The sequence below is a fragment of the Sorex araneus genome, chromosome 1, assembly GCF_027595985.1.
Source record: "Sorex araneus isolate mSorAra2 chromosome 1, mSorAra2.pri, whole genome shotgun sequence".
Taxonomy (NCBI): domain Eukaryota; kingdom Metazoa; phylum Chordata; class Mammalia; order Eulipotyphla; family Soricidae; genus Sorex; species Sorex araneus.
Genome location: NC_073302.1, coordinates 171425936 through 171450423, shown reverse-complemented (window position 1 = coordinate 171450423; position 24488 = coordinate 171425936). Strand labels below are relative to the sequence as shown.

The following is a 24488-nucleotide window of genomic DNA, read 5'->3' as shown; positions in this document are numbered from 1 at the left end:
TTTTAAGCCACCCAGCACTTTGTGATAGTGTTTTAGCAGCCAGAGATAACTCATACAAAAGCAATTTACCTGAGGAGAGATCCTGGCACTGACAAAGCATGAGGAATTTGTTCTTATTTCTTATATAGTATGTCCAGTCAACATATTACTTTGTTGTTGTACTTGTTTAGGGGCTACACCCAGCTGTGCTCAGGACTGACTCCTGGTTCTGCACTCAGGGATCAATCCTATGGGCTCGGGGGACCCTACAGGGTGCCAGGGATCAAACCCAGGTCAGCCACATGTGAGGAAAGAATCTCACCCCAGTGAAGGACCTAACCTTGTGCTGATCTGAATTCTGAGTGTCTCCTCAGGTTAGGTGGTATAATATTAACAATAACTCAGCTGCGAGGCAGTTTGACCTGTCTCTTCTGTGTAACTTTTATTTAGATCAGTATGTGACTATACCTATTGCATATGTGTTTTTCTCAGAGAGATAAGTCATACTTAGTCCTCCTTTTCTGGGGAAGGGGTGGGGGCCTATTCCAGCTTAGGGCTTCCTCCTGGCTCTGCTCACAGGCCCTGCTCTGGTGGGGCTAAGGAGACTGAACCTGGGTCAGCCACATTGAAGGCAAGCGCCTTATCTCTTCAGCCCCTTATTTCTCTGCTTTTCCTCCCTTTTGTCTTTGGGCCAGTCCTCCTGGTGCTCAAGCGGAATTCCTGACAGTGTTCAGAGATGACCCCTGACAGCATTTAGAGGTCAGCAGAAGGCAACTGATCCCTGTATTATGTCTCCAGACCTCTTTTCTCAGCTTTTTAATTTAGAACTTGCTCCCAACATTATGAAAATATGCAGCCTAGTTACCTTCCCTCTGTGAACTCACACCTGAAAGTCCTGGGAATTCTCTGAGGCCCAGAGGTTGGAGGGGATCCCTTTCTGCTCTGGAGCAAAGACCGACCGCAGCCTGACCGTTGTGGAGTCTAGAATATGAGCAAAGAGTCAAAGGTGACGAGAATCCAGAGAGCACTGTGGGTGGGAAGGACTGAGCTTCCCCCAGGCAGCTCCTGCCCAGATGGCTGCGGGCTGCTGGAGGCTCAGCTGTGCCCACCTACAGCCATAGTCTTGCCCATCTCAGTGAGAAGATGCCATGGTTGTTAGCTGCACCTTGAAGACACAGCAGAGATGGTATGTAACCAGGATGCTTCCACTTCACAGAAGGGTGCCCTGGGAGAAGGTCAGAAATTATGGTGGGATTGCATGTTCCATGCAAGGGATGAGTTGCAGGTGAAAATGTCTCAGGGGTCATGTTGAGGGAGAACTGGCAGGTAATGTGGACTAGGAATGGTTAATAGGTCTACAAGTAACAGAGACGTAGATTTCTGGGCAAGAATCTTGATGCCATGATGGCATTGTGTGGTTTGGGGAAAATATTTGTCTCCTCTCAATCCCAGTTTCATCATTCTGAAAGAACATTTGTCATGAAGCAAAGTGATGGATCCCGTGGAGTCATTATGACAGGTGAGATGATTAACAGAGAGGAAGTATTGAAAACCCTGAAATGAATGTGCTCAGGGAGAGGGTGGGGCCAGGCCCTGTGTCCGATGGAAGAGGCTCCACCAGGCAATACAAGAATTGCTGATAATTGCTGATAATTGAGCATCTCTGTCCTTGCAAGCACAGCAGACTATTCTAAGATTTTATTTAGTTGAGAGTTGGCCTTGATATGATACTGCAAATTAAAATATAAAATATCTCCTACCTAACATTCCCTATGCCATAAAATCTCAACCAAGGGTTTGACTGCCTTTCTTATAAACTGAAATGTGAAATATCCATCTTCATCATGCAGCACCAGAACAAGGTACCACAGAGAAATGAAGTGTCTGCCAAGGTATTTAAGAAACAAAAACCACCAACACCATCTTGAAAATAAAAATGTTGCAGAGCTTGAATGCTGTATTCTGTTTACAAGGAGAAATTTGGGGGGAGGGTATTACACCTAGTGGTGCTCAGGGATGACCACTGGCTCTGTGCTTAGGAATCACTCCTGGTGTGCTTGGGGGACCACAAACATTGCTGTGGTTTCGCCCGCATGCAAAGGAAGAGCCTTACCTTCTGTTTGGTATCTCCAGACTGCAGTATCTGAGAGTTTTAATAGAGGCCCCAGTGATGCTCTTGAGGGACAGGGGGGATACTCCTGGACAGTCAGTAAGGGACTGACAGTTTGGTGCTTGGGTCTGGCAGTGCTCAGGGGCTGCCAGGGCTGTGCCTGATGTTGTTGATATGGAATCAGTCCCATGTGATGCCAGGTATTAAATTCAGGACCTCATACACACTAAGCATACATTCTGCTACTTGAGGTATCATCAGAACACTTTGTGTCTAAGTTTTAAATACTGTTATTTGGTTGGCAATCAGAGACTCATCTCCCCCAAATTTATTCCCGAAAGAATTCTTATTCTTTGGCTTTTTGGGTCACACCCGGCAATGCACAGGTGTTACTCCTGGCTTTGCACTCAGGAATTACTCTTGGCGGTGCTCAGGGGACCATATGGGGTGCTGGAAATCGAACCCGGTTTGGCTGCATGCAAGGCAAACACCTTACCCGCTGTGCTATTGCTCCAGCCCCGTGAAAGCATTCTTGACTTATGGATTGGTTATAGGTTAGCCCCAATAAATTCCTTAACATAATGAAATTAATTACCCTGGTCCATTTAGATACCGTCACAACTCAAGTTCATAACTTTCCTTTAAAAAGTCATCCTTACCCCCTGCTGCTCTGACGAAGCCATGGAAAGTTCCTGTCTTAGAAATCTCTTTCTCTGTACACAGCCTCAGGACTGACTTCCTCATTTCCTGGTCGTTGCTGAAATGCCAGCTCTTCAATAAGGTCTGTCCACATCAGGCTGCTAACTCTGGTGTCTCTACCCTTTGCTAAAGAGAAGTTTCTAGAGGGTAGGGTCTTTATTTCTTTTGCTCACCGGTGACTATATTTATTAAGGGAATAAATGGCAAAACCAGTTCTGGGAGACAAAGGAACCTTAGGAACAAAAGAAATCTTAGAAACGATTTGACATAATCGTGAGAAACTTTATTTTCAAGATAATTGAAGGAAAATTAAAAATAGATGGAAAGAATTGCATTTTTGTTCATAATTAAATCCTATGGGTGAATAGTGATCTCGGCCATTTATTTTATTACATGGTTTATGGGGCTGGAGTGATAGTTCAGAGGGTAAGGCACTTGCCTTGCATGTGGCCAATGCAGATTAAATTCCCAGTACCCCCGGGCTCATTAGAAATGACCCCTGAGTGCAGAGCTAGGAGTAAGTCCTGAGCATTGTCAGGTGTGTTTAAGCTCTGGAATCCGCCCTCCTCCCCCTCCCCCCAAAAAGAAAAAGAGGATGGTTTATGAAATATCAACCAGTTATTTTATTTCCTAAAGGAATGGTTTGTGAGAAATTGTAGGCAGAGTTGAGAATGAGCAATGGATGCTTTTAAAATTAATTTTTTTTTATTGAATCAGTGACATATGCAGTTACAAAGTTGTTGATGATTGGATTTCAGTCATACAATGTTCCAACACCTGTCCCCTTCACCAGTGTACATTTCCCACCTCTGCAACCTGGGAATGAACTCTGAATCTTGAACACAGACAGCCCTGAGACTTTGGTTACTCACCGCAGACCACTTAAACCACACCTTACTTTGCAGAGCTGACAGAGTTCCTAGAAAGGACGTTTGACTTTTCTCAAGGTCCCAGGGCAGATGAGGTACAGACTAAAGATTAGACCAAAGTGTTTGGTCTCTGTGCAGGGCTAACTTCCACCAATAGAAGAAAATGAATAAAGCCTTTGGTGGTTTTCTGCTCAATTACCTTAAATGAGCTGAAATCAATGGATGCCTGCTCATTGTGAATTGCAAATGTTGTGAACTGGAAATCAGAGTCATGTACTGCCTTCATCAGTGTCATAATAATTGTCCTATATAAATCTTTTTAGATTAAAAGAATGGTAAATGGAATTGTCAGAAAATAAATCAATAAAATCCAATTTGTGATAATTGATTGTGATATGATTTTAGCCTATGTAAATAAATAAATAAAAATTATTTAATAAAAATAAGTTAAAAAATTTAAATAACCATCCAGATTTACTGTCTCTTTGTTACACTGTAGGTGATTTTGTAGGTGATTGATATAAAGTGAAGTTATGTAGTGAAGACAGCAACAAAGATTATACAATGGACAAGCTTTGAACTGCCTGCAACTAAAATGCAGGAAGTTTAATGAGGGATAATGAGCGGCAACAAGCTTTAACTGCCCTACTTGTGTATTAGTAAATTTGTTGAAAGTCAATTAATACTATGACATAAATGGTGAGGTTATTTTGTACATTATTGTTTTTCCTGTTATTTTCTTTAGGTTGAACATGTCAATTCAAAAGACTTGCACACAAAGTCCCCTTGAGACACAGGCAGAGGGATGCAGATGCTTTGGTTTGTGGGGGATATTGGAACACTATGTGTCTGATACTTTATACTAAAAATATTATAAATCATAGCACCTAATTTAAAATTTAAAAAATTCCTGCACTGGACGTGCTGACTGGTCCAGCCTTTTTGGAGATCAATATGGGCATTCCTCAAACAACTAGAAATTCAGCTTTCATAAGACCCAGTAATACTACTTCTGGGGATATACCCTGGGGACTCAAAACACTGCAGAAAAGTTATCTACACTCCTATGCATTGCAGCACTATTCACAGTAGCCAGAACCTGGAAACAACCCAAGTGCCCAAGAACAAATAAAGAAACTATGGCACATCTACAAAGTGGAATAATAATGCTGCCTGCCACCAGGAAAAATAAAGTCATGAAACTTTCTTTACCTGGATCGACATGGAGAGTAACATGCTGAGTGAAATGAGTCAGAAGGAGAGGGTAAGACAAAGAATGACTGCACTTATTTGTGGGACATTAAAAAACATAGTATGACACTAATACTCAAGGTTAGTAGCAAACGAGGGCCAGGAGGGCTGGTTCATGGTTGAAACCTTGCTGCAAGTGTGGCGGTCAGGAGAGAGAAGGGTCCTCTATGACAGTAAGAGTTGGAAATCATCACTCTGGACAATAATTTGGTGCTGAAAATAGGTAAAGGGATTTCAGTACGTGTAATGCAAACCAAAATGCCCAAAAGGGGAGGGAGAGAGAGAGAGGAGAGAGAGAGAGAGAGAGAGAGAGAGAGAGAGAGAGAGAGAGAGAGAGAGAGAGAGTGAGAGAGAGAGCAAGAGAGAGAGGGAGAGAGATGGAGAGAGAGGGGGGAGAGAAATAGGGAGAAAGAGAGAGAGGGAGAGAGGAAGAGAGAGGAAAAAGATAGGAGAGAGGGAGAGAGAGAGGAGAGAGGAGAGAGAAAAAGGAGAGAGAGAGGAGAGAGAGAATGTGAGAATGTGCTGTAGATACAGACTGGGAGAGGGGCAGGTAGTGGGAGGAAACTGGGGACATTGGTGGTAGGAAATGTACACTGGTGACGGGTGTTGGAACATTGTGTGGCTGTTCATAAACAACTTTGTAACTATGTATTTTCACAGTGATTCAATGAAAAGAAATACCCTCGCTGCTGGCTGAAATGACTGAATACCAATTAATTAATTTTATTTTTCTGCTCAGAGGCTACCCAAGACCCATGCTTTGTGCTTGGGTCACTCCTGGCAGTGTCTGAGGAACTATGAGGTGCTGGGGATTGAAACCAATTAGTGCCCTTTTACATTCCAGTTAATCGGTTACCCACATCTTGCCGCTTCAAGCAGAACTCCAATTGTCTCTCCATTAGTCTTTATTATGCTTTTCAATGACAGTTCCTCAGGGATTACTACTCAATGCACAGGAATAGACACCAGCAGGGGGATCTACAGTCAGAACATCACCGAGTCCCTGCTTTGAGAGCTTGTAGTCTGCTCTGAGAGGTCAGAAGGCAGAGACAGAAAGAAAACTAATCCGAATAACTGTTTATCATGGTGCTTTCACAACATAAAATGAAGGTGAGAAAAAAAAGCTAACATGGTCAGGCGGTACATATAATTTTTAGATAGCCAGAGATAGCACAGCAGCAGGGTGCTTGCCTTGCATGTGGCCAACTGGGGTTGGATTCCTGGCACCCCTTATGGTCTCCCCCCCGAGCTTCATCAGTAAGTGATCCCTGAGCACAGTCCCTAAGCCCTGAGCACCACCAGGCGTGGTCAGCTCCCCTCCCCCAAATTCTAGGTGCACAACATAGACAAGAGAAAGGCTCCAGACAGACATAGAAAGATTGCACTCATCTATGGTATATAGAATAACAGAGTGGGAGACTAACACCCAAGAACTGTAGAAATAAGTACCAGGAGGTTGACTCCATGGCTTCGAGGCTGGCCTCACGTTCCGGGGAAAGGTCAACTCAGAGAAGCGATCACCAACTACATTGTAGTCGAAGGCCATGTGGGGGAAGAGAGTTGCAGGCTGAATGAGGGCTAGAGACTGAGCACAGCGGCCACTCAACACCTTTATTGCAAACCACAACAGCTAATTAGAGAGAGAAAACAGAAGGGAATGCCTTGCCACAGTGGCAGGGTGGGGTGGGGGGGAGATGGGATTGGGGAGGGTGGGAGGGACACTGGGTTTACGGGTGGTGGAAAATGGGCACTGGTGAAGGGATGGGTTCCCGAACTTTGTATGAGGGAAATATAAGCACAAAAGTGTATAAATCTGTAACTGTACCCTCACGGTGATTCCCTAATTAAAAATAAATAAATTTAAAAAAAAAAAAAAAAAAAAAAAAAAGAGAAAGGCTCCAGAGGAGAGACCAAGGTAGAAATAGTTGTCAGGGTCAGACCATCTTCACGATGTCTTTGTGTTGAATGATAAACTACCTTCCCTTTTGTTTTAATTTTAGCTTTTCTGGAATCCAAGAAATGACATAAAACTCTTTGGATTTTGTTTTAATTTTTGGATACTTGAGAAATTTCTTCTTTCATCTCTTGAGATGAAGGATGAATGAAATCAATCTGCTGGGCTTTTATAGGATTTTAATAGACCTCCAGAATGATTTGTTTTTTCTATTTGTCAGGTGCAGAGTAATGTGAGAACAGGTGCCCTTTACTCTGTGAAAGGTGAGTTTAGCTACTAGCTCCATTTATGATAATTATTTCTATACAACACATTCACTGCTCTTAACTACAAAAATATCTACCCAAATGTTATGTGCATTTATACGCACACATGCATATATGTACATATATATATATAAATATGTGCATGCATGCACACTCACACATGCCACATATTTGTGGAGGCTAGGAGGACCCGGCTGCACCTGGCAGTGCTCAGGCTGTATTTCTGGCTCTGTGCCCAGAGATCACTCCCGAAAGTCCCTGGTGGACCATATACAGTGCTGGAAACTGATCTGGGCCAGCCACATGGAAAGCAAGAGCTTTACCCTCTTATTATCTCTCCAGGCCCTCCAAAATTTATATTTATAAACATTAAAACATCCTTCCCCTTGTTTGGTTCTACTTTAACCTATAGTGTCATTGACATTCATTTCATGTTAACTCCTTTTACCCATTTGGTGATTTTTCTTCTGAGGTTATTATGTTTATTTTAGGATTCAAATTATTTTAAAGCTGTAGTGGTTCTAGTGAGATCCTAGTACATTTCTTCATCTGACAAATGAAAGAGCCAAAGGCCATAAACATTGTGGAAATTACTGAAATCACACAATTTGTGGAAGAGCTGAGACTCAATGCCAAGTGCTCTAAAAACTTAAATGGACACATCATCCCAAAGCCTCCTTTCTCATACAGAGCAGAAAACAACTCAAAATAATACGCATCACTGCTCTCACCTGTCTTTACAAACTGAAATTCTAGGATATTCTGGACTATGCATATGTACAATACTAGGTTCTATTTCCAAGTTACTAGGTTTATGTCTTTTGTGACCCTTTTCTGATGCTACAGGCATGGCCATCACTTAAGCTATACGAACAAGTTTTATGATGATTAGTATATTTCAAATTCCCTGGGTTTTCTTTTTTTTTTTCTGATGTGAGGTGCATACCCGACTGTGCTCAAGGTTGACTCCTGGCTCTGTGCTCAGGAATCACTCCCAGTGGTGCTCATCAGGGAATCATATGTGGGCTGGAGATCAATGTGGGCCAGCTCTGTGTGACACAAGTACGTGCCTTCGTCCTATACTCTCTCTGCCCGACCCCTTCTCTGAGTTTTCACCACATACACACACACAAAAGCCATAGTTCATTATATCTGACCCATATGATGTCATTCATTGCCTGTGTCGTATTATCTTATTCATGAATCTATAGAACCTTGTGAAAATGACTCAGGGGAGGCAGTAATATCAGCTTGCTGTGTTATCAGAAAGGAAAAGATAAAGATACAGTCTTTTATCGAGCTGATTTTGAAAGCAAAGAACTATTTCAAAAAGTAACAGGTCTTATCCAGGCACTTGAATCTCTAACAATCACTAAATACAGTAGTGAGAACTAGATATAATTTACAGACTTACCTGTTATCATATTCAACTAGATCTGTGGATTTCTTGGTTGACATTTTGGCTGGAGATGATCTTACCTAAAAGAAATGATATGGCTTATATATATGTATATATACTCATATATTTATATATCCTTACATATCCATATATATTATGAGTTATTTCACTGGGAAATCCTAGTATCTTACCCTTATATTATGTTTCAATTTAATGTAATTGGTGCTCAGTAGGTCGAGGGGCCGTAGGGGTGATTCTTGGCTAACTAGGTGATGGTTCAGCTAAGGGTCTGGGGATGTGATACTGCTCTCAGATCCTGGGGTGCTAGGGAGACCACCAGGGCCACATCCTGAGGTGCTCAGGGATGTCCAGGGCTGCAGCTGGTGTGCCTAAGAAATTATGTAGTGCTGGGATTTGAACCCAAGGATGAACACTTGCTAGACACACATTTAAACTGCTGTGTATATCTCTTGCCCCCAAATTTGAAACTAAATTTATATTATAGATCAGCCCAGTGAATATCACTCATGCCTCATGTTTTATTGTCAGAGATTGAACCCAAAATCAAGTTCTGGGAAGCTACTAAAAGGCGGCATTTTATTGATTTGTTACTACTTCAGGAAAAACTCTTTGGAGATGTCAAAGTTAGAGATTATCCTAACAGAATTTTAAAATGGAACATTCGATGATTATTGACTGGCTTACTAAAGATAAGTTCCTGGAGTGGTTTATTCCCAACATACTCAATTTTGAGGGGAAATCAGCTCATTTTAAGAACTGAAGCTCTGGGGACCAGAATGAGTTCAATTCAGCAGGTAGTGTGTTTGTCTTGCATGTGGCTGACCTGGGTTTGATCCCTGGCATTCCATGTGACCCTCAAGTACCACCAGGAGTAATTCCTGAGTGCAGGGCCAGGAGTAACCCTGAAGCACTGCCGGGTGTGACCCAAAAGCCTCTTCCCACTAAAAAAAAAAGTAAAAAAAGAAAAAGAAATAAAGCTCAAAGCCTAAAAGTAATCTGACCAAGTAATTTTGTTTTCTGAGAAACCTGGAAGCCAGATTATTAAATTCAATGAGAAAAAAATAGTAAAGAAGAAGTTGTGTACACAATTTATAGAAATAAACAAAACTGGTCACTTAAGCACTTAATTGAATAAAATAATACTACTAGAAAGTTCTATTTGCATGAAGTTGATAATTTTGTTGCACTTGTAGAAGGAAAGAGGATACCAAATGTACTATCTTTGCATATGCTGGAACTGCTTTAAACTCTAATGTTCTTTTGTTTTTTTATTTTTATTTATTTATTTATTTTTATTTTATAAGGTGGTTCACAATATTTGATTATAGTTAATATTCAAACACCAATCCCACCACCATTACATCTTCCCACCACCAAATTTGGGATGTTTCCATCCCAAGCCCCAATTCCTGTCCCAAAGCACAACCACTGAAAATGCCACAAAAATGTATCCATAGAGGAGACAGTTTGAAGATTGTTCTATTTTGGCAGAGGCCATTAAAACATTCTTTAGAATATCATTAACATGTTGTTAAAGGTTGAGTGATGTGAGCTTTTGTATATATATCTGAAACTATGTATATATATGTACATGTACAGATATATATTTCCCTCTGTTCTTTTATTCTTTTTTTATTTGTTTTTTGCTTTTTGGGTCACACCCAGCGATGCTCAGGGGTTACTCCTGGCTTTGCACTCAGAAATCACTCCTGGCGGTGCTCAGGGGACCATATGGAGGCTGAGAATCGAACCCGGGTTGGTCCTGTGCAAGGCAAATGCCCTACCCGCTGGGCTATAGCTCCAGCCCTCTGTTCTTTTATTTTTAAGTTTAAAAATAGGACACAGATTTATTGTTACTTTAATAGTTTGTCACTAAAATGTCTTATTATGAATAGTATACCACTTAAGTTTAAAATTAAACAAAATATGTATTTCTAGGACATTTTTTCTTTTCTTTTTTTAAATGTAGAAGTACTGCTATTTATTCAGCCATTGATTAAGCTGATTAAATTGGGAATGAACTCCACAAGGACATTATTTCTTTTTTTTAATAAATTATTTATTTTTAATTAGTGAATCAACGTGAGGGTACAGTTACAGATTTATACATTTTTGTGCTCATGTTTCCCCCATACAAAGTTCGAGAACCCATCCCTTCACCAGTGCCCATTCTCCACCACCAGTAAATCCAGTGTCCCTCCCACCCTCCCCAGTCCCGTCTCCCCTCACCCCACACTGCCACTATGGCAAGGTATTCCCTTTTGTTCTCTCTCTCTGATTAGGTGTTGTGGTTTGCAATAAAGGTGTTGAGTGGCCATTGTGTTCAGCCTCTAGTCTATATTCGGCACGCATGACCTCCGACCACATTTTACTTGGTGTTCCCTTCTCTGAGTTGCCCAGAATGAGAGACCAGCCTCCAAGCCATGAAGACAACCTCCTGGTACTTATTTCTACTAATCTTGGGTGTTAGTATTATAGTCTATTATTCTATGCTCCACAGATGAGTGCAATCTTTCTATGTCTGTCTCTCTCTTTCTGACTCATTTCACTTAGCATGATACTTTCCATGCTGATCCATTTATATGCAAACGTCATGACCTCATTTTTTCTAACAGCTGCGTAGTATTCCATTGTATAGATGTACCAGAGTTTCTTCAACCAGTCATCTGTTCTAGGGCACTCGGGTTTTTTCCAGATTCTGGCTATTGTAAACAGTGCTGCGATGAACATATAAGTGCAGAAGGACATTATTTCTTATTCTACACTACTGTACACTGCAATGGTGAGCTGAATATTCTAAGATTCACAGACAGACAGAAATATATATATATATTTTAAATGCCTAAGAAGCTCTCTCTCTCTCTCTCTTTGTTGTTGTTGCCTGGATGATGCTAGGGACTCCCTGCCTGTGCTTGGGGATCACTTCTGGCGTTGCTCAGGGACTGAATCCAGGACTCCAGCGTGCAGAGCCTGTGCTTAGCTCATTGAACCATCTCTCCAGCCCAGGGGCTTCTATTGCTTACTTCCTCAGGTAGGACCTGAGAAACTCAGCTGGAAACCTGTCTCCTTGAATAGAGCAGTTTTAAAAAGTTCATTATCAAGGACACTGACAAGGAACATCTGACAAGGGTTAGGTTCTCCTGACCGGCCAGTGCACAATTGAAGCAGGCCAGAGGCTGCCAGGGTGGGGCAGGGGCAGTGGGCCGCCACACTGGTGAGCCCCTCTTCCTACCCGTATGGGGTCTGCCGTGGGTCTAATGTTCTTAAGCCAGGCAAGGAATACGATGGCCTACTTGGAAGCCCAGTGCCATGAAACATGGGGTCCCTAGCGAATTTGATGGTTTAATTCCTGTTTTCACTCTCCTGTTTCCTTCTGGAATAAATAGTCCTGCGTCTTGGATGCCTAACTAATTTTCTTAGTGGCGGCCCTTTCCTACCTCCTCATTCCTCCACTGCTACTCCTGACTGTGGGAGACAAATTCTTGGCTTTATTTGTTTGGCATGTAGTAGCCCTCTGCAGGTGTTCGTGGAATGACAGAGTATCAGACATTTTGAGTCCAAGGATTAGGTAAGGATGCTATGGATTGCTTTTCTCCTTCTGTAGAGAAACAAACACGCACCTATTTTATTTTCAGTTCTTTATTCTTGCCTAATTTGGCAGACCCATAAATAACATCCTCTTCAGAGCACAAAGACAAACAGCAAGGGAGGAGCAGCAAGTGACCAAAGAAACCAAAGACAGTTGCCAGGCAAGGAGCTGAGCATCCCTGGCTGGGGCAGAGAAGGAAGGAGCCCCGGGGCTTTGGTACAAGGAGGGGAGCACCCAGTTGGGGGCTGAAGCAAGATATGCATTAAACTATCATGAACAGTATTGAAAATTATGTGCCTCACTAAGAATGGGGTAAAATTCTATATAAAATTATGTATTATTGAAAAGTAAGAGAAAAAAATCCTCACATAGTCCTGTCACCTAGAAAAAGCTGTTAACATTGTGCTACATTTATTTCTTCTCTTCTATGTTCAATTTTAAAGGTGTATGTAAGACAGTATTTAAATTTTTATGTCTTTGCTAATTGAATATAAAATGCAGCTGTTTTAACCCTGTTCCTAAAGTCTAAATGTAATTATATTAAAATCATTTCAGAGTCAAACAACTTGGTAGTTATTATGGGATATTTTATATATGTCCTCTTTCACTTGTTTCATTATAATAATTTAAAATGATATAGTCCTTTATAGCTTAAAACGGACTAGAAAATACTTTTATGTGTAAAATGTGATTTCATTCTTTCAATAGCCCTGTAAAGTGGAGATAATTACCTTATGGATCAGAGTTACCTTAAGGAACTGAAGTTGTTCTTTATTACAAAAAGGATGTAAGATGATTATTATCATGTGAACAGAATCTGAGACTCAGAAGTAATGGGCTTGCTCCAGATTGCATAGATTATGGCAAATCCTTCCTGCCTGACAAAATTTTATCATGATTATCTAAGCCCTACAGTTTTTGTTTCTTTTTTTGGGGGGAGGGGTATCCCTGGAAGTGCTCAATGGTTACTTCTGGCTCTGAGCCCAGGGCCTGGCGATACTTGGGGGAACACAGGGGATGCTGGGGATTGAACCTGGGTCTGCCGCATGCGAGACAAGAGCCTGACCTGCTGTACTCTATCTCCGGCCTCAGTTCCACATTTTTAAATTTTAGCTCATTTCACAGAAAAGAAAACAAGAGATTAAGTAAGTGGTCAAAGTTACAGAGCAAGTATGTGCTACAGTTAATAAATGATGATTTTTAAAAAAATTGGTGCTTGATATTGTGCTGGTCTCCCAGTACTCATTTTATCTGTTGTCAGGTATTGTGGGAATTACAAAACAAAGTTTATTAAAAACATTTCTTTGTGTATTCGCTTTAATTAATGGGGAAGGTTGGACAAATATTAATTTAAGAAACATTCCATTTAGCAGTTTTTTTTCACAATAGAGATAATCTACACTTGAGTTTGTTCTTTTTGAATCTTCACTTAAAAAGTGGCAAAATCATTCCATTTTAGCCACCAATATTTTAGTTCAATGACTGTATCACAAATTGAAATCTTTAATCTTTTCAGTTGTTTTTGTTTTTGTTTTTGTTGCATCAGTCACTTTGCAAAACAGAAGGAACAGGAAATTAGAGCAGAGTAAGAAGAAAACCCGCTTCTAAGTCTCCTTAGAACTGAGCAAAATGTTCTATTTCTAGTACGAATATCTAAAGGTACTTGCTTTTTCCTCTCGGTCACTGACTGCGCCAGGAAGGGGGCCATCAGGTGTATCCAGCTGTTCTTCTGCAGGCTGAGAGGCACTTTTGTTTACATTTGTATCTAGGTAACCAGAATGCTGAATCAGATCAGAAGCTACGGCAGTGAATCCTTTCAGTGAAGGTAATAGGCTTTGTAACTAGGAGCAGTTTCTGTAAATACAGTGTAGAGGGTTCTAGTCTTACACTTTCCCTTCTCCCCTTCTCCCCGTGTCCCCGTAGTCAGCTAGAATTGCTTATTCTTGCAGGAAACTTTGTTGAGCTGTTCATTTAGATCAAGCCACTCTTAATAGGGACCCAGCAGCCATCCTGGTGTGCTCAAGTCATCCAAGAGTCTTCACTGGGATTTATTAGCTTCTTTAAATGTTATGAGAAATGTAAGCTAGTAAACCATAAGAAACTTTGAGAAAAAGTACCTGTACTCATGTTGTTTGGCTTCTTGATTTTGTTTTTGGTTGATTTGATACTTTTGGAAAGGGAGTAGAGACTGTCCCTCCTTTCTCTCAGAAACCGAAAGTTCTAGGAAGCTTGACTGCTTGCTGGGTGAAATCTTCATTCATTTGGGGTTTCTTGCAGGTGGGAGGGTTCAGCAGCTTTGTGACTGTAGGGAGAATCTGTGATGTCACCGGGCTGGCTTTAGGAGCTTCAAGAATGTTCTTAAATACTCATCCAAATACAAATAACTCAGTCTCACCTCATTTCCTTAGGTGGGAAAAGGCGTTTTAAAATGAAATTTCACACACTTCTCCAGAGCTCACCTGCTGTGTCTGGGGAGGGAGCAGTTGCCTCCAGAGACTGAAGTACTGCAGGGCTTCAGGACCTTCCTTGCCAGTGCACGACTTAAGGAAGTAATTCTTCTAGGCCACTAGAGGGACCGTGGTAAAGCATTCTGCAGTAAAGGTAGTCGAAATGGATTGAAATAAATGAAAATTTGAAACTTAGCCATATAAAAGAAAATTTGTGAAATGGTTTGACCCCAGAGATGTGGGTAGTTTCATCTCTGAAACCTCTTTTCCTGGGCTTTAAAACAGAAAGGTGTGTATCTTATTACTTTTTATCCCTCATTTACAAAAATGATAGAATTAACTGAGTCACTATCCAATTTATTGTGCTGAGTATTCCTGGGACACAGACAGGCTTGCCTGGGTTTTCACTAAGGACACAAAATGTTCACAATGCTGAATGACAAAATTAGATATGACAGACAAATACCATGCATTATTTTTGGTTTCAGTGGCATGCTCTAGTGTTAACTGAAGCCCTTAAACAAGATACAGTATTTAATGGTCTGCAAATTGTTCCAAAAGGTCATTATATCCCTCCATGAGTCATTTTAACCAAATACCAAGGGAAACTGACAAATCCTTAACCACAATCAGGTGTGATGCTCAGCATGCAAATACTCTTCACCTGACAACTGTCTGCTTTGGATGAAATGAGCTTACCTCTTCAAGCTTCAGTTTTCTCATCTGTAAAGTGAGCTAGTAATATTAACCTCACATAGCGGTTGAAAGGATTACATACAATATTACACTTGAAACAGCATAGTGTCATTAATTGAGAGTCTACTACGTGGAAGCTATTTTTTGTGGTTACTGCACAGGGTGGCAATGCCCCCCATTAGATACTGGTCTGTATAAAAAAAAATGTATTTGACTGCTAAACAGCTTTCTGAGATTTTTTCTTTCCTTCTATAAATTCAGCTTCTAATAAATTGTTTTTGTTAGAAAAATAACTGGGCTGCAATGGAACAAGAGTCTAACTTTTGTTGTTCTCGGTCTGACTCTTTTTAAAACCAAACAGTGCACACACTATACATGTCTATTGAGTTCCTGCCTGCCTCAATGTGTATCTAACATTCTTCCTGAGTGTCTCTGAGCACCAAGATCCTTCCTAATACAGGGCTTTAGGCCTAGAGTAAAGAAACAATGTTCAACTCTGTCTAAAATCATTTTTTAAAAGTACATATTCTGCTATTATAATTAAAGACATAAAAAAATCAAGACTCACATATTAATCTTGGGACTGAGCAGCTCACTGCAGGGGTGACTCCATACACTGGTTGCTTTCACTGGGCACCTCAGATGGGAGTAGGGTTCTCTCTCCCCTGCCAGATGAACCCCGGCAGCCCCAAACCTCCAGAAATCAGCTGCCGCCACACTCACAGCTGATCCTCACAGACTTGTCCTGGGCCCCTCACAAAGAGACTAAATCCACTCAAAAACCCAGGTATGTGGGACCAGTGACTGAAAACGCCCATTCTCATGGGGTCGGGACTGGGTCCTCCCTTGCCATCTCCCTGTCCTGCCCAGGTCCTGGCTGCCACACCCACGATCTGCCTCCGGCTGCTATTCAACTACCATGATCCAGAGACTCACGTATGAATCTCGGAACCAAGCAGCTCACTTCAGGGATGGCTCTGGACACCGATTATTTAAATTTTTATGATCCCAGGAGCATGCAACTGCTTTTGTGGCCATGTGATATATTATACTTTTTAGTTGTTCTTGAATCACTGTGAGATAAACCCTTTCAGACATCTTGCTGTGGATAGTTCCACAACAGGTAATTCATAATAAATTATCTGGGATCTGCCTCTGGGGCAGATTTGAGTGGTGGTGGGAAACTTTGAAATACTGGTGGTGGGAAGGTGTAATGGTGGTAAGATTGGTGTTGAAACATTAAGTGTAATAAATTATTGTGAACAACTTTATGATAATAAAATTAATTTTTTAAAAAAATGTAGGAGTACTGCTATTTATTTTGCCATTGATTAAGCTGATTGAATTGGGCATGAACTCCACATTACTTTTTAAAAAAAATTTTTTAATTGGATATTTGTGAGACAGATCAGTACAAAGCTGTTCAGAATTGGGTTTTAGTCATATAATAATCCAGCACCCATCCCTCCACCAATGTACATTTCCCACCACCAAGTCCCCCATTTCCCCACCACCATTCTCCAGCCCCCCTACCCCTACTCCCAGCCTCCCTCTATGGGAGGCACTTTCCTTCTTGTTCCCTCTCCTTTTCCTTTTTTGCATTATGGTTTATCAATACAGGTGCTAAGAGGTCATGGTGTTTATTCAGAGCATTTGGTATTTATATCAAGACAGTAAGACTGGAGTAGCTTTCAACTGGATGGCAGTTTTGGGCTGTGGATGTGACTGCCAAGGCTTCAGAAATCAAGTACAGGGAGGTGGGGAAGGTAGCCATCCCAATTCTGAGAAAGCCTGGAGATTTCAGTCACAAAACCCACATACCAAAATTTTCAGCAGATTATATCTTTGTGAGGTTTGTCCTGAGATGGTGGAGTCAGGCCAGGAGTATGGTGGCAATTTTGGGTTGTGGAAGAAAGTGACTACCAGGGGCTCTGGGTGGGCACAGGCCAATCCACCCCCCCTCTGATTTACCAGCCATGTGTGGGTCCGAGCTTAACGGTAGCTTTTGATCTCTTTTGGGACTTATCTATGGGTCTCTGAAATAAGGCTAATAAATGAGCTTGTATAGCTGAGCTGGAGATGGTTTGTGGGCATGGCTCCTACATACCTAACTTGGCTGTATAGTTTCTTCGTAAACTTGGTCCCAAGTTGTTTGGGTCCCGCCAAAAACACAGTGGCAATTTTGGGGTGTCAGGAAGCCTGAAGGCACCATCAGGCTGCTGATGCACTCATATTTCCTTTCTAGTATACCAAAGATGCATGCTCAGAAGGTAATTTTAATGACCCACCACTCCATCTAATAACCTATCTGCATTTGAGTTTGCGTATTTCGCTCTTCTCCTCTAGCTGTGGATGAACCATTTGTGCTCACTCAGGTTCATCTCTCAGCTGTCCTTGGCTCTTCCTCCATCTGATCTACTCAAGGAAACTTCTTCCCTCTTCATTAGATCATTCCATGGCCTATGTATAAACATAGGCTTTTCCTCCCCCTCCACTCCCTTAAACCATATAAACAACCTGATTTTGATCTTATGTCTTTATAGCTAACACCTAGTTTGGGGATTTGTTTTCTGCACAGGAATAATCCTTTCAAAAATTATTTAATTTTGCCTTTTTTTTTTGCTTTTTGGGTCACATCCAGCGATTCTCAGGGATTACTCCTGGCTCTGCACCCAGGAATTACTCCTGGCGTGGCGGTGCTCAGGGGACCATATGGGATACTGGGAATCGAACCCAGGTTGGCTGTGTGCAAGGCAAATGCCCTACCCGCTGTGCTATTGTTCCAGCCCCATGGAGAACTTGTTAAGTTGTAGATTCCTAGACTTCATCCCAATGAATTTATAAACAAGAAACAATAACCACACACTGAACAACTGAAGGAGGCATCCACAAACGCCCCAGGAAGGTCATATTTTAGTTTTGTATTTATGTGCACTTTCTGCATTTCAGTAGTGCCTGGAGAAATTTTTTCCCCTTGAAAATACCTTCCTTAGATCCTAATTGCCGTGTGTTCTTTCCCCAACACTAAACTATATGTGCCAACTGGCAATTTGCTGTCATTCTTACCTTGTATTTACACCTGACTACTACTTCCAATTCTCAGTCAGGCTTTCTTTTCCCACTCTCTGGTTCCTGTTAATACTTGTATCTCTCCATGGCTGGACAAACAGCTTCTCTCCAGGCACCTAATTATTGCCAAGCTATTATAATGAATTCCCATCTCTCTTTGCTGTGTTTCTTGCTTCCAACTTCTATTAACTGTGTCTGGCTACTATTAGTCAAATGAACTGACTAACCAAATTAAGAATTTATTTATGTTAAGGTACAGTAACATTGATAACTGGCAACAACATGAAATGTCAAGGAGAAAGCTACCTTCTATGAGAAGTAGATTCATCTTTGGACATAGTTTATCATATGCATTCACAAATATAGACTTACAAAATAAACAAATAAATAAATGAAGCACAAATGAAATAATTGACAAGATTCCACATGGCAGATAATGCAGTGCAGAGGAAGGTAAGGTTGAAATTCAAAGACAACAGCAATTGCAATGGCCATTTACTATGTTGCCACTATAGATACCAGCGTCATCAGTTTTGGGGGTGGTAATAAGACTTGTGCTCATTAAATTCATTGCAGTCAAGCTTCCATTCTGCCAGAAGACTGTAAGTCAACCTGGTGGATCTAAGTGTTTGCCTTCAAACCCTTAAATTTGACACCCCTGAGAGTTTTGGCATCCCTAGAACCATCCCAATGACAGGAGACAGCCATCCTACCTGCTGCTCCAAAGATCTTGCGGAGCCTATTTTTATTATGTGGTAAGATCCAGGTCCCCGATCAGTCAGCCCAATACAAGCACGAGTACTTCAAGGTGAACAGAAATATCTATTTTAAAAGTATATAAATAGATTCTGGTCCCCAAATCAATGATTGTATTTTTGGCTCTAGATATCCACACATTTAGCCAAATGGATCTAAGACAAAATTGCATATTGTGTGTATTTCTCTCATCAAGAGAACAGGCAATAAAATCTCTGCAAGTGGTGTTTTCCTTTGCTCAGGACCTTCTTTATGTCACAACATTAAGATAAATTTAATTCTTCACTCAGAACTTATTCCTGGTGGTGGTTGGGGAACCATGGGATGCTGGGGATCAAACCTGGGTTGACTGCTTGCAAGACAAGAGCCCAATCTACTACACTATTGTTCTAGATGATAAATTTGATTCCATTCTGCATAAAACTTTCCCTTGAATAGCCCTTTTCAGACCTCTCCTTCAGTGTGGCTTACCTGTATTCACAATCTCCTTGTGCCCTTGGTGCCTCAAACTTACAAGAGTTTGGCCCTTTACTTTTGCTCTTCTTCTAGCATTGTCTGTCTGGGTTTTTTTTTTTTTTTTGCTTTTTTGGGTCACACCCGGCGATGCACAGGGTTTACTCCTGGCTCATGCACTCAGGAATTACTCCTGGCGGTGCTTGGGGGACCATATGGGATGCTGGGAATCGAACTCGGGTCGTCTGTGTGCAAGGCACATGCCCTACCCGCTTTGCTATCATTCCAGCCCCGCATTGCCTGTCTTCTTAATAATTGAACTAAAATATGTCCAATGCACGTTTTCTAGAGAAATATAATCCTCTAGAAATTTATGATCCACTTTTATAAAGCACATAAATAACAAGATTAAGCCATAAAGTAAGGGTATGGGGAAAGTCAAACATTTATTAAATACCTATGATGTACAGGGCACTGTGTATTTTGTAGTTATATATTTATAGTTCACTTAATTCTTACAGTAATACAATGAATCTGTTATTCCACTTTATATGTGCAAATTGAGGAACCTTCTCAAACATATTGAAATATATCTGACACCGTGCTATATGTGTGTGTGTGTACTCTTGGGATCTAGGGTACTGGGTGTCAGAATGAGGGCTTCAAACCTGCTATATATGTGCTATTTTTATAGATCCACCACAAGTTACTTACCGTTTAAAGTCTCGGCCTTCATCATTTTCTGTGCCCACTCTCCCACCTACCGTAGTTTCCAGCATCACTTCTGCCTCTGTGTTTTAGATATGCAGGTTCTCTGCTGAATTCAGTCTTTCCCTCACTCATGTATTCTATTTGTCAGTCATACAAACATTCAAATATTAATTGAATACCTTATGCAGCAGGAGCAAATCAGAAGAAAATTGTCTGCCCTCAGTGCTGTTCTGAAAGTCAGACATACAACCAGACATACACTGCTTTCAAGATGAAGTACGTAGAGCACAATCAGAGAGGAAAGCAGAGGTGCAGGGGAGCCCAAGCAGAAAGGAGAAAAGGGAAAAGACTTCTTGGAAGAAGTCAGTGGAGAAGAATCCTGTGGCCATGTAGGATGGCTGAGGCAGGCTTCTCATCACTAATTGTTCCTGGTTGCCAAGAAGGCCACTGGCAAGAACAGGGAGGTTGAGGATCAGAGATGAGGCTGTCCAGGTGAGAGCAGCCAGAACTGGAGTTCTTGGGTAGGATCCAGTAGGGTTCTTGGATCTGAGTATCTTTCACCTTACGTGTGATGGGAACTTTGTCCAGTTCTGTTTTCTAAATCCTTGAATCCTGTCAATGTGTTTCGGTGCTTGAACAAAGCCCCCCAAGAGGCTGGTAAAGCACCCACAGCAAATGTGCAAATTCTATTTCTATTCCATTCTGAAGAACTTTGTCATTTAATTTAAGGCACCAATTCAATAATATAAACACATGAAACAACATTTAGTTTATGTGAAAAACTTGATTGTAGTTTCTTTTTTTGTGTCAATGATGGTCATTGTATGACCAATTAAATGATTTGGAGATTTGGAGTTTGGCTACTACATTGCTCTTAAAGCATATCATGTACTTTGTTAGAGAGATTCTTATAAAACTAGGTTTCCCCACCTAGTTTGGGGTCCTCAACTGATAGTGCTCAGAGGGTACTCTGGCTTGGTGCTCCAGATCTGTGCCCAGTGGCTCTGAGGGACCAACTGATGTCAACCAAAAATTCGCCTTCTACCTATACAGAATGTGCTCCAGCCCGTTGAACTATCTCCCTACATGGTATTTTATTTTGTAACACAAAAAAGTATCTATGCAGATTGTTAGACTTCTCTGCCTAAAACAAAATAAAGCAGCAAATAAAAGATGCATGCCGAAAGTAGGCCACAGACTGAACATGAAGACCACTCGATACCTCTATTGCAAACTACAACACCCCAAAGGAGAGAGAACAAAAGGGAATGCCCTGCTGCAGAGGCAGGATGGCATGGTGGGGGATGGGGTGTGGGTGGTGGGAGGGATACTGGGAACATTGGTCGAAGAAAATGGGCACTGGTGGAGGGATGGGTAAACAATTACGGTCTGACTGAAATGCAAACACGAAAGTTCATAAGTTTGTAACTGTACGTCACAGTGAGTCACTAATAAAAAACTTAAAATTATTTGAGAGAACAAATCAGTGTCTTTAGTTATTCTGGTGTTTTAAAAAATTATTTTGAGGTAACATGGTTTATAATAGCATTATTATATGTCTTAGTTATACAATGTTTGTGTTTTCAATGTGATATTTAATATGCATTTATATGTATACATATGATTTTCTATAAATGCAGAGATACTGTATTATATGAAGAAGTTAAATATTGTAGAAACATTATGGAGTGTAGTACAGAAATGCAAATTAAATAGTGGAAATATCTTGAGGAATAATATCCAGGATATTTGAAAGTATATACCATAATACATAGAAAGGATCACTTAATATGCCCCTCTGAGATTATCATAAAATCACTATATGCATTTCAATGTGTTTTTAATAAACATTTATCTGTGCATGCTTGTACTTAAGATCCTATTATAAATAAATAAATATATATATATATATACATATATTTTGCATTTTAGGTAACACTTGGCTTTGCACAGGGGTTAGTCCTGGCTCATGCACTCAGGAATTACTCCTGCTCAGGGGGACCATATGGGATGCTGATAATTGAACCCGGGTTGGCCGTGTGCAAGGCAAACACCCTACCCACTGTGCTATTGCTCCAGCCCCAATATAAATATAATTTTATATATTGTCTTTTGCATTACATCTTAATGATTTACTGTGTCTTTGTAGTTTACCTATTACTATGCATTTTTAAATGGTGGCATGAAGTATATTTCATGCTACCATGATTTATTTTAATTTTCTTTTAAATTTGGGTGCAATTAGATTATGGCTGAGTTTGGGGTAATGGGAATAATACTGTGATAATATTGTGCACAAAATTATAACTGATTGCTTTCTAAGGAAAAAATATATAAAACGATAGGAATATTTGTAATGATCTTGATATATACTGCCAAATTGCTCCTATAAATGGATTTTGGCAAAGCAAATTGAAAACATATTACAAGAAACATGAAAAATTTATACTCAGATTTAGATATTGGGCACGTTGAAATACAGGAAAATTTCCCTCAATATTGAAAAAGGCACAGAAACCTGCTCATCATAGTATTCAAATAATTAAAAGTTGGTTGTTTTAATTGTTTGACACAAGGAAAATTATAATAGTATTATTTTGCCAGGAATAAAAAAGTATGTCAATTATTTGTGATATGTAAAATATAAAATTATTTTATGTTTTTCCCAGGCAGAAACTGGGATAAAGTTTTATTTCAATGATGTTAAGAAAAATTCCAAAAGGAATTGGTCAGTTTTGATAGTTTGGGGAAGATAAGATTATAGGTAACTTCCTCTTACTTTCTAGTTTACCATCTATTTTTTGATATGGATTGTTTATAATGTTTCAGAAAGTGACTAAGGCAACTTTTTCTTGGTTGTACAATTTTCTGTTCTTGTCCACTTTTTCTTGTAAGTGTGTGTGTTTTGGAGTAAAATAACAGCCATTAATCAATTGTCTAACAGCAGACACCAATTTTTACACTTTATTCAGAAGTCACTGTGGAACCCACAAGAGATTTCTAGCCATATGTGGCTTCAGGATGAGCAGATTGAAAGTAGCTGCTGATTGTAGAATGCTTTCATGAATTTAACTGATGGACGTTCCTAGGAGGTAGGGACTCAGGCTGCCCCTGAGGGTTCCTGCCTTGCGCAGTCCTCTGCATCTCTTAGAAAGCGGCAGCAGGAAAGTTCTAGTCTGATCCATTATTGATCTGCAGAGAAAACAGTCAGGGAAGCACTTTGAGAGCACAGTGTTCAGCTTCAGGCTGAGGAAGCACTTTTCTCTCCAAATCTCAGGTTTGATTTCCATTAGTCAATCATCTGCTTTAGATTTGAGCTTGTTTTATTTCTTAAGCTGGAAGAGAACACTGATAAGACATAAAACAAAAATGTTTTAGAGGGAATTTTATAGGGAGATTTTTTTTTTGCAAGAATCAAGGTGCCTCTATAATTATTGTTTTTTATATTTTAATTTCACATAAATATAACACTTCATGTACATAAATGTAGTAATGTAAAAAGCTTTTTTGGGAGGCTGTTTGTTTTTTAGTTATACTTTGCTTATGCTCAGGGCTTGCTCCTGGTTCTGTGCTCAGGAATTACTCCTGGCACTGCTCAAGGGACCAGATGGAATATTGGGGACCAAACTTGGGTCTGCTGTGTGCAAGACAAACCCCTATCTGTAGGCAAATGCCGTACTACTTCTCTGGCCCCTAAGAGTATATTTCTAAGAGATCTTTTTGCTGTCTATATTTGTAACTACCTCTTATGTAGTCCTAGTAGGAAATATTTGTAAATGCAGAATATTTCAAGTAGACCAAAACAGTATTTTCCCATTCAGATTTTTGTTTTTATTTTTATCCTTTTTAGTTTTCTTTCAGTGAAGAAAGGTAAGTTTTATTGAAACTTATTTAGAAAGATGTGACAGGAGAAAAAGAGAGAGAAAGAGAGAGACAGAGACAGAGACAGAGAGAGAGAAGTATACGTTTGAGAGAGAACATCAGTGTCTCTATAATGGGAATGGGCAGGCAAAGAAACATAAGACAAGTGATATCCGTTTTCAAGGTAGAACATAGGCTTGAAGAGGCCCCACTCAGTTTTTTGTGTGAGTGTCACACCCCATATGTTAGCGAGGTTCGAAAGCTCTGCAGCTCAAGATTCTCATTAGTAGCTAACCTGAGCTAAAACTGTACTTAGAGAAGTGTTATCCAATTGAACGTTAAGAATTGAAGATCCAAA

General features: G+C 40.4%; 1 protein-coding gene across 1 annotated transcript in view; it reads right to left on the bottom strand.

Annotated features, from left to right (window-relative positions):
- Window positions 1-20297, bottom strand: part of FAM81B (family with sequence similarity 81 member B) — an 80955-nt gene extending 60658 nt beyond the window's left edge. The window contains exons 1-3 of the mRNA XM_055126650.1: window positions 20273-20297; window positions 13805-13950; window positions 8543-8607 (exon numbers count right to left, since the gene is read on the bottom strand). Of these exons, the coding sequence (XP_054982625.1) occupies window positions 8543-8607; window positions 13805-13950; window positions 20273-20297 (236 nt within the window). The remainder of the gene's footprint in view (window positions 1-8542; window positions 8608-13804; window positions 13951-20272) is intronic.
- Window positions 20298-24488: the final 4191 nt, after the last annotated feature.